Here is a 15,039-nt window from a genome sequence, read left to right as displayed (position 1 = left end):
TCTGCTCTTACGTTCAAGATTTACTCCTTAGAAAGGAAGAGGTAGGTCATCAGTTTCATAATGCATTTAATTTGGATTGATGCGTGCAAGCGAGGCAGCAACAGGAACTTTCACGTGTCAATACAGAGCACAACTCTTTTGGAAGAAATCTGTGAAATGTCAACCAGATCTCTCACTACAAGCACTCTCGCGTATATACACACACATTCTCTCAAGGATATTTGGTTTAAAAAAAACAAGCTTTAATTAAATTACCAAGATTTTTGCACTCATAAACGCTCTGAAGGCCCAATCCATCACACAGCTGGGGTTAGGTCTAACTCTAATTCTGTATTATCTGGAGAGAGAAAAAGGCACGTTATAGGTGGAAAATACATCATTTTATGCGTGTTACAACTTACAACGACTAAATTGTAACAAAAATTCTGATAACCACAGGGTAAGAGCTGCTGAGGTCTTAAAGAGTTAAGTAGAAGGAAAAATGTAAAAATCATCTGCTTCAGTCTCATAAGCAGCTACAAAGACTTTTCTTACTTTTACTCTGCATTTGTCCAGTTGAAACACATTCAGATTATAACTGCAACTTGGATCTAAATCAGACCGTGTTACAGGTAATCAAGGCAAAATCTTGGTAATTTTACATTGTTCAGGAGCATTTTCTTTCAGCCATTAAAAAAACAAACAAACAAACAAACAAACAGGAGCCCATCAGGTAAACCACCAGTTACACCAGTGCAGGTTTAAACAGGGACAGAAATCTTCAAGGGCAAATCTTTGATAATAAGGACCTCTGCTGACAAGAAGGGTAACTGCAAGTGCATTAACTCGACTGTCTCTGCTGTCACAAGCAGACAAATGAAGCTGAAAACAAAACAAACAAACAAACAAAAAAAAACCAGCTGGAATTTGACTTGAAATAATCAGCCTTTTGTGACAGCAAAGGAAATGTGCAAAAAGTTTCGAGACATCAGAAGCTGACTAATTTTAAAGACGGGCAGGGTAAAGTTTGCTGAAACTCATTAGCTCCCTCTTCAGACAAACACATTTACATGATGCACATCAACAATAAACCTGCCCACAGAGGGGGCACTCGAGATTAAAATAATGTGGCCCAGCACTGGAATGAACTGTTTCTGCATTCCCGGCAGCCTGTGATCAGAATTACACCAGCTTAACGAAAGCAATCAGCAGCCGAGTCAGAGCAGTCACACCGAAACAGCTGATGTTCTTCAGCTGCTTTTTAGGAAGAAGAGCTTCACGTTGGCATTTTTGGTCCTGCACCACGTCTCCCACACACTCTTACCCATTTACTGCATTCATACACGGATCTCATGTGTTCATCTGTGCAATTCTCTAGCAAAAGACTCGATGTGTCTTCCGTTTGAGTTAGTAATCGACGCTAATAAATACAACCGAATTCAAGGAACGACTGAGTACAAAATACAGTACAATAACCATCTGCTTTCTACAGTGGAGGAAATATGCTGGTAATCTGATGCTGAGAATAAAGGCAAAGTAATGTACAAAGTCTTTAAAAGAAAATTAAAAAAAAAATAGAATTATAAAATATATATATATATATATATATATATATATATATATATATATATATATATATATATATACATACACACACACACACATACATACATATACACAATACAAATAAAAACTGCAATTTTTTAGCTGTAAAATTAAATTTTGATATATTAAGAAGAGCCACAATATTTCTGGGATTGAAACCAAGCCTATTCTGTATTTATACTGAGGAGCGAGAGAATAGTTTTAGAGTAAGATCTGCAAATGTAATGTTCATAGAATAGAGCTAAAATATTTTCATGAGGGAGAAAGTGTCTTTCCCAGTCAAAAGTTAATAATTTCAGAATGAAGCAGTCATACTTTAAGACTTTACCAGAGTCAATATTTTCTTACCTTCATTTCTTTGAATTTAGTGCTGACAGCTTTCCCCCCATATTGATTTCTATTTCTTAAGAATAAAATTTATAAATAAATCTAAAACATTTTGCCTTTATTCTCTAATCGTCACCAGTACACGCTGTCTTCTGGTATTGGGCCTCATTGCACACATCTCATGGTGTAGTTGTAGCTACAATGTATGCATATCCGCTTGTGGGCGTTACAAATGTTTCCAGCAGATTTTCAATCACATAATTAACATTAAGCTTTGAGAAAACTGGACAAAATTAAGAAAGCTGTGTTGTGGGTGATTGCCTTGTCAGGATTTGGACAGCGTTTCCAACTGGAACAGCAGCTTTCTGTTAAAGAGTTGGAAACTACTTTTCTATCAAATCTCAGCTTTTATCTGCTTCTGTCAGCAACAAGTTTGTTATTCTGAGTCTTCAGTTCTTTTAAACAATAATAATAAAAAAATGCGACGTAAAAGCAATATTTAGCTCCTTTATAGATTTCACCATAAAATGAGAAATGTAAGAACTTCATGTAATGTCATGCGTTTGACTACCACAGCCAGCTGTCTAGATGCTGAACACAGTAGCAGGACTGTTCCAGGATAGCAGTCAGCTCTCCGTAACTTTTCTCTCTCCATGTAGGGAGGAGCCTCTCGTTGTTTAGAGCCTGAAGCCTCGGCGTCCCCTCCCGGAGGACGTGGTACAGGCAGGGCCAGCGGCTCTGGATGCGCGTCCTGGTCCTGCGGTCCAGCGTGACACGCAGGACAATCTTCTTGGCTCGAAGTTCACGCAGGGCTGGCAGCTTAAGGCAGGAGAAGACCAAGCCTCGGCTCGGAGACACGTCCAAAAACTCCAGAGACTGAGACTCCAGGGTGTAGGAGATGCCGAGGTTCCTCAGCGGCACCAAGATGTTTAACGTCAGAGACTTGAGGTTAGGCAGGGATTTGATGAGCATCTGCAGCGTTGAGGGAGTCACGCATTTAAAGACCCAGAAGTATTTGAGCTCGAGGACTCGGAGCTGCTGGAACTGCGTGAGCAGCGACACGGACAAATCCGACCAGTCAAAATGTAGGCGCATCTTGGAGATGCGTGGGCAGTTCTGGGTCAGCTTGCTCAGCAGCTCCTGAAAGCGGGTCACCTGACAAATCAAAGACAAAAGAAAAGAAAACAAGTGACACATTAGCGTTGCCGGTCATGGATGCTTGCATTCATATTTGGACTGGTACTCCAAATGTAAAACATATCTCCGTCTCAGTGTTGCACCATGTGGGACAGCAGATGCTATATTTGAGCTTCAGACCTTAAAAGGCTTCAAAACCATCTGAATACTGATGTCATCACACCCTTTATAAAAAATTCAAGCATAAATTCAAACTGAGTAAAAATCTTTAAGAAAATAAAACATCTACAGTTACACGGACCGCACGATACACAACATAAGAATGCATTAATCCTATAACAGCTGCAAAGCAGTTAAAGGTGCTGGGTGTTAATCTGAGCTGCAAGAAGGAATGTGGGGGGATTACACTGTTTGTAGTTTAATCCCGGACACGTTACTGTGGAGGAATGTTTCTGTTACCTGGATTATTCATCTGCTTGTCGTGAAATGCATCCAAACTTGCTGCTGTTTTAGGTCATTTTGAATCAACACATTGGTTGGATTCCTTCATCAGCTAACGCAGAGCTCATCCAAACGGCTGCAGCCATCACGAACAATTATGGACAAATAACCTACGTGCTTCTGACTCTGTTTTATTGCCTGCTACTTTTCGCTAATGTAGATAATAAAGAAACCCCCCCCAAACCCTCAATAAGACTGTATGATGCGCTACGATCATGAGGACCCAGGTACAGGGAACCACCTCTTTTCTACCTTCTAGTATAAATCTAATGAACGACTGTGGTGACATGAGGTGTGTAGCTTGTACGCTGTGATGCTCTGACTCTTGGTGAAATTCCAGCTGTTGTTGATGCATGTATCGTCTGTGAATATGATGTCTTTTTTGTTCACCTGACAGTTGCCACAAATAGAATTTCCAAAAAGACAATAAACACTAACTGAAGCACCCTCTGCATCACTTACTGGACTGGCTCCTTATTGCATCACATTTAGGTTTTTTTTATTTATTTTTTAAAATGTAATTTGTCTCCTTTTTTCCATCTTTATGGTTTTGTATTTATTTTGCCGAGTTAGGATGTTTTCCATATTTTAATGATAAAAACTGAACAAACTTTAAAAAGGCACAAAGATAATGGCCTCGCTTGGGGAAAAATGGACTAAAATGAACACTCGGTAAATGGGCGTCGACACAGGAACTACCTTATCACATATCAATCAGCAGATTCCTGTGCTCTAATTAGTAGTCGCCTTGAAGTTGATCCTTGTTGAAGTTATTTCATCCACTGAGGCCTGAAATCGCTACGTCAAAAAACACTGCAAACTTCAGTAGAAACCGCAAAATAGGCAAAGCTGTTTGGGGACCCATTTAGAGCCACGTGAAAAGATTTGACTTATGCAGAGTTAACAGAAATATCTATCTGTTATAGACCATGTAGTTATTTGTTTAAGTCAGATGGGATTCTGTGGATTTTTAGGTGGGATGTGCACTGACATGTACAATAGGAGGAGCTGTTTTGGGGTATTTACTTGTTTCCTGTTTCAGGATGGCCTCTGTTAAAATTTGATTGCTAAAAATAAGGACTTCATGCTCTCCTGTACATCATATAATCGTGGGTTTGTGCTCAGACCTCCAGAGAGCAACAATATGCCTGATTCTTTTTCTCTTGTTCTCTTTTATTCTACAGCACAAAAAAGCACAAAATAAAGAAAAAAATGACTACTCATACCTGATATACTGTTTGCTTTCTAGCTTGATATAAAGAAAACTTATTTCTTTCTACCTGAACTAATGTGTAAGGTGGCAGTTCTTAGAAAATAAAACCAGTAGAAACAAATTACCTTGTCCATTTTGGTAATGTTATCCTGGTGGGAACTGGGGCTGGAGTGGACCCTGAGGTCGAGCGGCTCTAAAAGAGTAAAAGTCCAGTTAAGGTCGAGGTGGCTGAGGTCTCTGCAGTGGACATTGTCCAGTAGGTGGCTCAGCAGCTCGCCCCACTTGTTGCAGCGATCCCCCAGGTCGAAGCTGGCCCTCAGCGTGAGCAGGCTGGCCCGGCGGGAGATGAGGTGGTAGGTGTAGTGCTGGACCCAGGATTTCCACCTCTCGAACTCCCGGTTGGAAACGAGCAACCCCTCCTGACCGAGGTGGAAGCCAACACGACGGGAGTAGTCGGCCACCCGCCACAGCTTCCACGAGCGGACGAGGCAGCTCCAGCTTGCGCAAACCAGGGCGCAGCTACACTTATCCACCTCGTTCAGAAAGGACAGGACGTGCAGCTGGCACTCCACCGGCAGCAAGTTGAAGGGGAAGTAGTCGTCCGCTGCTTTCCGCCGGCTGCTTACCGGGACGAGGGTTCTTTTTCGTGGGGACATGATGAACGGTGAAGAAATAATATTCGTGGTCATTGGTGGGGGTCAGAATCTCCACCAGTTGGTTTTGGAGTCAGACTTTGCCATAAACATTGTTGCATCAGTGCCTTAAAGATAAAAACATGAAGCAGAAACAAATACGTTTTTTTTCCAAGTTGCTGATGATAACATGGAATAAAATAATCTCTGCAGGAGCTAGTTTGTGTGATTTTTATACTAAACTATGTGTCTCGTACGCATCATTTATCCTCATCATCAACGCCAATATTCATGTTTATATTCTCGCTGAATTCCTTAAATTCAGAGTGTCAGTAAGAGTTTTTACATTTAACATCATGGAAACGTCCTCAGCTACAGTCTTTGCCAGTCTGGTAAAACTTAACAACGCGGCCTGCCTGATGATGGTTTGTGGAGCTGTTTACTGAACCTTAGTATTCCTGAAAGACTGTGGCTTAATTGCCTTCACCAAGTACGTGAATACCTTCGCTGATTTTCCTAAATCTCACCAATAAATCTGTCGTGGGCTCCCTTGGACAGAACAGACTCTAAAGCCTTCTCAGTGTTACAGAATCTTATGGACAACGTAGATTAAGACCTTAAGCACCTTCTCTTTGTTTTCTCTGGTCAATGCCCACAATTTTTTTTAATGTAACTGAAAACAGTTTTATGACACTCGCTGGAGTTCATGAGCATGAAACAAGCTGCTCGAGGCCTCAGTCACCCAGGGCTACAGACCAATAAGTGACCCAGCTGGCAACCACCAAATGGTAAAGGAAACAAGTAGCCAGTGGTACCCCTCAGCCTGCTAGTAGATATGAATTTAATAATCCTAAGTGACTTCCATCTCAAGTTATCGCATTCTCAAGATAGTCAGAAAAATTTACCTCTGACCCCTGACCTTGAGGACGATGTCACTAAGATTCAAACTCGTCTGTTTTTACTAGATACACACATGGTATCAATTTGAAAGTCCTTCATTGCCATTTTCTCGAGTTGTCGCATTCACAATCTTGGGTGTCCCTGTCGCCCATCAGCCTTTTACAGCTGAGGGGTAAAAAGTGTATGAGTGAGTGGTTACAGGAGGCTGATGGCAGCTGCAAATTTCACTGCAGCTTGGAGAGTAAATGGTGAGTTCTTGCAGACAAGTCAATGCCTCCCATGCAAGCTACAAGTGACTGCAGTCACCAATCACAGGGAAGCACAGCTGGACTGGCCATTGGGCATTTGCCGGGTGGGCCAATGTTTTGTTTTTTGTAACAGTATAAACAATGAAAGATGGTGGATTGGCCAGTGTTTCATGATCGACTCTGGGCTGGAGTGGTTACAGCCGAGGTCAGATACACCCTCCCCTTTGCTCTGAAAGCAGTCTTATCACAGACAAACAGAAGAAGATGGTATTGAGGTGGAAAGGAACGCGATTTGTCCCGTACTTCAGCTAGAATGAAAAAGAAAAAGACACAAATCTGGATTTATTTTATTTATCTCTTTACGCTGCAGCTGCCTCTTCTTCTCTCATTCTCTCCCCTCCCTCTCCTGTTGCTACTTCAATCATGAAACTGATCAATGATCAGCTGATCGGCTTTTCTCTCTTGTTTGTTTATCGCCCACTTTGTGCCAGAAAGAGGAAACCAGCAGATGTCACGCTAAACAACAGCAGCACGTTTAAGCTTGATCAGCTGTTGTTAGAATTTATTTAATATTAATTTCTAGTATCAGCTGATGTTTGCTGGAGCCACAGCTGTAAAAGCTGCTGGTTATGATATGGTTTGGTTATCTGGTGAGAGGGAAACATGAGGATGAAACCAGGAGATGTCCTTACTGAATCATCAACAGGTGACTGAGAAACATGTTTACCTTTAAGGTGACATGAAGGGAAGTTATGAACTGTTTCTGAGAGACAAATAACACCAGGATCCTTTTCTAAGTAGCTGACAGCTGGTAACTGTGCAGGGGCGGGTCTGGCAAAGTGTTGCCAGGGGGCCAGGTAGGGTATTAACAGGGAGAGGGGGGCACAAAGAAATACTTTTCTTTCTTATTCTCATTTAAAATATCTCGCTTTTAATAAATAATTAATTCTAAATCTTAAAACCAAAGTGGTCATCTGATATAAAATGTATAGAAATCATATATACCAACAAGAGCGTGTACATTACCGTCACAGCAGCATTTGTTTTCATTCAAAGGCTTTATGGCTTTTCCTATAATACTTTGTGGACTGGTCTCTAGTCAAAACGCCCGGGCCGATTTTTTTGTCCCAGTCGAGGCCTGCAGGGAGGGTTTGGTGCACAGCTGCCAACTGGTCAGGCAATTCACATCATTACTCTGTTTCTAAGCCTGTGTGACTGAGGCCTAATCAGTTTGTAACATACAAATGAAGCACTCAAAATAATTAGCCACTTCTACACTACAAATATGTAACATTGCAGTTTTATAAGCCCTGCTGTGGATACTGATATTTTTTAAAGAAATACCAGGCTCATTCTTAAAGATATTGCTTTTTGTCCAACTAAATTTGGCCAGTGGGTCATTTCAAGTTGACTTCTGAGAGATATAAACCATTAACTGTGCCTGTGTGATGATAACGTATAAAGTATAGAAATGTAAACCCAGGAGGAAACACCTTAAACAACAACATATAATAGGAACAAAGTCAACCCATTCTGTAAGTTGAAAAGAGCACTGCCAAAATATCATTTTATCTGTCATATGCATCATGCTCTTTCAGTAGTGTATTGTCACATTAAATACAAAGTTTCAAATACTGACGTCAGTGTACATACAACTAATTCCTGTGAGCCAAAAGGTCAGAGGTCAGCTCTGTTACGCCTTGACAGAATGAGGATATCCGTGTGCCACACCCACCTGCCGTTCAAGCCTCCACTTTGCTTGGTGCAGCCAATCATAAGAAAGGTGCCTTAAGCGAAAAGGAGTCCACAAATTAAATTAAAAAACTAAAAATAAATAAAGAGCAGAAAGACATGCGTAGAACATGTTCCCATTAATTTGTCTTTTTGCTTTAAAGTGCAACTTTATTGCTTTTCCTGGGAAATCCTGTCAAGTAAATGTATTTAAAAACGACACAGGTTGATCAAGGTGCTGCACATAGAGCAACAACCAGGTTTTTGTAACGCTACTACTTCCACATTTAATAACTTCAGATAACGTGCAGGAGTGAAGTTACAGGATAGATCACGTGACAGCGTAACCTGAGCACAGGTGCGCTGAATGTTCCGTTATTCGCCCACCATCACTCATACTTCGCTTCCAGCTTCTCTCAAATTCAACAGGCCAACATTTAGACTATTTCACAGTCTGCGCACTAACACCGCATTGGACATTATGCGCTTGTTTTTTGCGCGTTGCGAGTGGTTACCTTTATGGCGAGCAGACAGCCTCCTTTCCGTCCTCAATCGTAAAGCTAATCAGCTAGAAGCCCGCAAAAAGGAGACAAAGGAAGTTAAAATTAAACCCAACTGCAGAACATAACTGAGGGTTTTCTAGAAACCATTTCATAGCCAGACGTATTAGCAGCTCTAAAACTTCTGCGGCTAAACAAGAGTGACGGGAAACTGCCGAGAACAGCGCTGAACAACCAGGCCGGCTAGTTAGCTAGCAAACAGCTGAGTTCTGTTGTTGTTTTGTTGTTGTGGATCGTCGACGGTGTCGTCATCAGCATGCGTTCGGCCGCACGTTTTGTTTCTCAACGCTGCACGGCTGGGCGGGGCTTAATGGAAAAAAGAGAAAAGAAAGAGAACTATCTTTAAAATATCGTATCTCCTGAATCATGAAACGTAAACAAAACAGTTACGAAGATATTTTATGAAGCATTTGAGGATCGGAGGCATTGGCTTCAGAGAAAAAACGATAACAAGCGCCCCCCGGTGGCTGGAAGTAATAAAATAAAGTACTGACAGGCTGCCTTAGCTCTGTGTGTGTGTGCGCGCGCATGTTTAGACATCTTTGTGAGGACAGAAAAATTAGCACTCAACTATGGTTGTGGGGACCAACAGTCACTTATGGGGACAAATTTTTTTTTATTCATATTCAAGTATTTTTATTCATCTTTAGGCATGAGAAAAATATTTATGCAAGATTTTGCATTTTTCATTCAAAATATAGGAGGATTTCCAGGTGGGGCAGAAGCAGTGCTGATTCCTCTTTCTCTGAAACATCCCCAATAGTAGAGTTGTCACCTGTTTTGACATCAGCCTGTAATTCAGTGCTTCACACTGACACAGTTCATCTCACCTTCCATTGTTCCTAAGGAGAACGACTGAGGAGTCCACAGTGAGAATGTCATACTAATGATTATTATTAATAATTATTATTATTATAATGATGATGATGATGCTGATGAATTACTTAGATTTGTAAGAAACCCAAAGGCACTTTAAACATGAGTAAAAAAACAAAACAAAATGAGATGCCTGTGACAGACAAGGGGACTGTCTTTTGGACTCCTCTGCACTTATTTGTACCTTACCTGCCTCCTGATTATTTTTGAAAGTCTACAGCTGTCTTCTTGCTGCTCCTGAAGCTAGAAAACAGGATGGGAGTGGGATGAATTTACTACTTTTGTAGTTTTCAGTTTTTTAAATACCTTTGTATTCATCGATTTCATTGTTATTCTCAAGTTTTTCCTGCACGCCTATGTTCTTCATGTCTAATGTGTTTCTGTCATATGTTTTATGTTTAGTCAGTTTAGCCTTTGTGTTTAGTTTGGCCTGTCAAGTCTCAGCATTTGTTTTTTCTGTTTTTTCTTTTGTTTTTTGTTTTTTTTAAATAATCTCTTGTCCTAGTTGTGTTAAATGTGATCTTGTTTTGCCAGCTATTACCTTGTGTGTATTTAAGTCCTCAGTTTTCTTAACTCTTTTCTGTGATGTACTGTTTGTGTGCCCTTGTGTTTTGCTCTTGGATTCATTACAGAGCTGTTTTCACTATTGCTGTGGATTTGTTGCTACCATGTAAATAAAGGCCAATCTTCCATTGGTCAGGTTTGCCTCCAAGTCTGGATCTTTGGACTAAATCTACAGTTTGTTGCATCCTGGGAAAGAAAGAAAGCATTGGTGAACTCAGCAATGCAAAAAAGACTTGGAGGTCCACGGCTCATCCACTGTTGGCGAATGATCAAAGAATCATTTCAACGGTGACAAGAAACCCTTTCACAACAGCCAACCAAGTAAACGAGACTGTCCAGGAGGTAGGTGTATAGATATATTTAAGTTTACCACAAAGGGAAGATTGCATGGAAGTAAATACAGAGGATTCACCACAAGGTGCAAGTCAGCACAGTTCATTTGACAGATGAAACCAAGATCCACCTCTACCACACTGATGGGAAGAAAAAAATATGGAGAAAACATGGAGCAGCTCATGATTCAAAGCCTACCTTAGGCGAGCATGGATACCAGTGGCACTGGGACACTACTGTTTATTGATGATGTGACACAGGACAGAAGCACCCGAATGAATTCTGAGGTGTTAACAGACATACTGTCTGCTCACATCCAGCTAAATGCAGTCACATTGATGGGGTGGTGTTTTGTAACACAGATGAATTACCCAAACATATAGCCAAAACAACTGAGGTGTGGTGGACCACTAGAGGGCTCCACTCACACCCAGTGTATAGGAAGTGTGTTCCTGTGTTTTGTGGCGCGATATGCGCAGTTGATGTTGGAGACGAATAAAGAAGGAGTGAGAACTGAGAGCTCTGTCTCGTTGATGCTTACCTCCACATTGGTGACCCCTGACTCGAGCATGCAACGGGCCGCAGATAACGCAGACTCCGCTATGGATGCATCAGCGGCCGCCGGACCTCCGCCTCCTGTTGCAGCTGCGTTCGCTGTGGCGCTTAAACTGCCGGACTTTTGGCTCCATGACCCCCCGTCATGGTTTGTACACGTGGAGGCTCAGTTCACCCTTCGCGGCATCTCGGCTGACGACACGAAGTATCACCATGCGGTGGCCTCGCTCGACCCGCTGGCCACCTGTCGCGCGATGGCGCTCCTCCGGGACCCACCCGCCCAAGGGAAATACGCCGCCCTCAAAGAGCTGCTTATGCCCTCTCCGACGCTGAACGAGCCGAAAAGCTCCTCAACCTGTCAGGCTTGGGTGGCGGTACCGCGCTCGAGCTCATGGAGAACATGCTATCGTTGCTCGGGCCGGATGACAGTGGTTTCCTCTTCGCCCACCTCTTCCTCCGCCAACTACCGGCCGCCATGAGAGCTGTCCTCGCAAACTCTCCGCTTCTGCCTGCGAAGGATTATTGCTCCCTGGCTGAAGAAGCGGATCGCATTCTCCTGGCTAGCCGCACTTTCACGCCCTGGCTACGGACACGCCTCCACCTGCCTCCCCCGGAGCATCCGCCCCCTTGCTGACGGCAGGGATTGCTACACGCTGGCACCGCGGAAAGAGCATCTGTTTCTACCATCAGCGTTTTGGCCTGCCGCCAACGGACCCACCAGCGCGCCGTAGCAGCCGCGACCGCTGGCAATACAGAAAGGCTGCTCTTCATAGAGGACTCGCGCTCCGGGAGACGTTTTCTCGTGGACTCCGGCTCCCAGAAGAGCCTCCTTTCCCCTACCGCTGCCGACGGACTAGCAGCGAACTGTGGGCCGCAGCTCATTGCAGCTAATGGCTCTCCCATCAAAACGTTTGGGGAAAGGTTGGTGACTGTTTGTTTTCATGGCCGGGATTTCCAGTGGAACTTTGTTGTTGCTGCTAGCTCTGTACCTATTTTAGGTGCTGATTTCCTGTGTGCTCATGGACTACTTGTCGATGTCGCTAACAGACGTTTAATCGATGCTCTCTCGTTTTCTTCGCTACCCTGTTTTACTCGGGCCGCCGAGCCCCTGATTCGGGCTAATGTAGTGACCTCCGGGGATGCTTTTCAGCGTTTGCTTTTAGAGTTTCCATCGCTGTCTGTCCCTAATTTCTCTAGCACGGTAACGAAGCATGGGGTTGAGCATTATATTCCCACGGTCGGGCCCCCGGTGTTTGCGCGCGCGCGCCGCCTCGACCCCGCGAAACTGTCCGTCGCTCGGGAAGAGTTTGCAGCCATGGAGCGCCTTGGCATTGTACAGCGTTCGAACAGTGCATGGGCCTCTCTGCTTCACATGGTGCCCAAATCGGACGGTCGGTGGCGGCCATGCGGAGATTTCCGCCGTTTAAATAATGCCACGGAGAATGACCGTTACCCCATCCCCCACATTCAGGATTTTTCTGCCAATCTCGCCTGAACGTCGATTTTTAAAAATTGACTTGGTGCGGGGGTATCACCATGTTCCCATGCGCGCCGAAGACATTCCTAAAACCGCTGTCATCACCCCCTTTGGCTTGTTCGAGTTTTTGAGCATGCCGTTTGGCCTGAAAGGTGTCGCCCAGACCTTTCAGCAGCTGATGGACTCAGTTTTGCGTGGGCTGCCGTTCGTTTTTGTTTATCTGGACGATATATTATTGGCCAGCTGCTCAGCGAGCCAGCACGAGTCCCATCTGCGCCAGGTTTTCCAGCGTTTGGCAGCGCACGGCCTGATCATCAACCCTTCCAAGTGCCAGTTTGGGTTGCCTGTTCTGGATTTCCTCGGGCACCGCATTTCCGCTGAAGGTGTGGTTCCGTTGCCTGACAGAGTCCAGGCCGTTTCGGCTTTTCCGCGTCCCACGTCGGTTAAAGCGTTGCAGGAGTTCTTGGGGATGATAAATTTTTACAACCGCTTTCTCCCCAGAGCTGCCCAGCTGCTACAGCCACTCTATGCTGCCTTAAAAGGTAAAACAGCCAAAGATCCGGTTGACTGGCTGCCGGAACGCGTCCGTGCGTTTTCCGCAGCCAAGTCTGCGCTGGCTGACGCAGCCCTGCTGGCCCACCCGCTTCCATCGGCGGAGATCGCGTTGACCACCGATGCCTCTGACGTGGCAGTGGGTGGGGTGTTGGAACAGCGGGTTTCAGGTCTCTGGCAACCACTCGCCTTTTTCAGTCGTATGCTCCGGGATGCTGAACGCAAGTACAGTGTTTTTGACAGGGAGTTGCTAGCCCTGCACCTCGCGACACGACATTTTCGTTTTTTCCTCGAGGGTCGCAACTTTACTGCGTACGTTGACCACAAACCTTTGATGTTTCCGATGTCCAATGTCTCTGACCCATGGAGCGCACGCCAGCAGTGCCAGTTGGCGGCCATTTCGGAGTTTACCACAGACATTCAGCATGTGGCTGGTAAGTCCAATCACGTCGCTGACTGTCTCTCACGTGTGTTGGTTTCTCCGGTGTATGTCGGCATCGACTACGCTGCCATGGCCGCCGAGCAACGTGCTGACCCGGACGTCCTTGCCCTTCAGTCAACAAAAATGGGCCTCGTGCTGGAGGACACCCCGATGTGGGACGGCGGTCCGCACCTTCTTTGCGACGTTTCCACCGGCCGCCCCCGCCCGGTGGTTCCCCTTTCGTGGCGTCATCGTGTTTTTGACTCGGTGCATGCCCTCTCTCATCCCGGCGTCCGGGCCTCGGTCAAGCTGGTCAGCGCCAGGTTTGTTTGGCCGGGCCTTCGCAAGACGGTGAAAGAATGGGCGGCGGTTTGTATCCCATGCCAACGCTCGAAAATCCACCGGCACACACAGGCACCCCTCGAACCTTTCCGTGTCCCGGATAGGCGTTTCGATCACGTTCATGTGGACCTTGTTGGTCCCTTGCCACAGTCACAGGGTTTCACGCACCTTTTGACTGTGGTGGACCGCACAACCAGGTGGCCGGAGGCGGTACCCCTGGCGTCCACGACAGCGGCGACGGTGGCCAGGGCATTTTTGTCAACGTGGGTTTCACGTTTCGGCCCCCCTGCTGACATTACCTCGGACAGGGGCCCCCAGTTTGTTTCCGAGCTTTGGTCTGCTATGGCTGACAGCCTGGGAGTCAAGGTCCACCTCACCACAGCATACCACCCGCAAGCTAATGGGATGTGCGAACGGTTTCACCGGTTACTTAAGGCCGCGCTCCAGGCTTCCTTAACAAGTGGCGACTGGGTCGACCGTCTTCCGTGGGTTTTGCTGGGATTGCGTAGTGCGGTTAAAGAAGACCTCGGGGTTTCCCCAGCTGAACTGGTGCTCGGCCAGCCTCTCCGGGTCCCCGGGGAATTCTTACCTGAGAGCCCTCCCCCATGTTTCGATACCTCTTTGTTGCCTTTTCGCCCCCCAAGAGACTCATTTCCTGTTCCTGGTCCTGTGCACCACTGCCTGCCTGACACTTTTGTTCCGAGTTCGTTGGACTCTGCTCGTTTCGTTTTCGTCAGGCACGATGCCCATAGGACTCCGCTGCGTCCACCATATGACGGGCCATACAGGGTTCTTAAACCAGGCAACAAACATTTCATTTTGGACTTTGGCGGTCGGCAGGAAGTTGTCTCTGTTGCTAGACTTAAGCCTGCACATGTTATGCAAGAGGATCAGGTGGTCCTGGCCCAGGCCCCTCGCCGCGGCCGCCCACCTGCCACCGGGCTGATGGATTCTGTTTTTTCCCCCAGGAGCGACCCAAAATCAACGGAGTCCGAGTCGTCTGCAGCTTTTTCTGACCGCCAGTGCCAGCCTCGCTCCCGGGCTGGGTTGCCCTCTGTCAGTTCCCCACCCCACCCCCCCCCAGTT

The 15,039-nt window shown here is 45.5% G+C and overlaps 1 protein-coding gene across 1 annotated transcript; it reads right to left on the bottom strand.

The window, feature by feature from the left end:
- Window positions 1–49: 49 nt before the first annotated feature.
- On the bottom strand, window positions 50–9,224 carry LOC113025122 (uncharacterized). Its single transcript, XM_026172565.2, has 3 exons — window positions 8,789–9,224; window positions 4,888–5,522; window positions 50–3,066 (listed from the first exon to the last, which is right to left on the bottom strand). The coding sequence occupies exons 2-3, from the start codon at window positions 5,449–5,451 to the stop codon at window positions 2,479–2,481; spliced, it is 1,152 nt and encodes a 383-aa protein (XP_026028350.1). The 5' UTR covers window positions 5,452–5,522; window positions 8,789–9,224; the 3' UTR covers window positions 50–2,478.
- Window positions 9,225–15,039: the final 5,815 nt, after the last annotated feature.

This window comes from Astatotilapia calliptera, chromosome 7 (genome assembly GCF_964374335.1).
Source record: "Astatotilapia calliptera chromosome 7, fAstCal68.1, whole genome shotgun sequence".
Classification (NCBI taxonomy): Eukaryota; Metazoa; Chordata; class Actinopteri; order Cichliformes; family Cichlidae; genus Astatotilapia; species Astatotilapia calliptera.
This window is presented reverse-complemented; position numbering and strand designations above follow the sequence as displayed.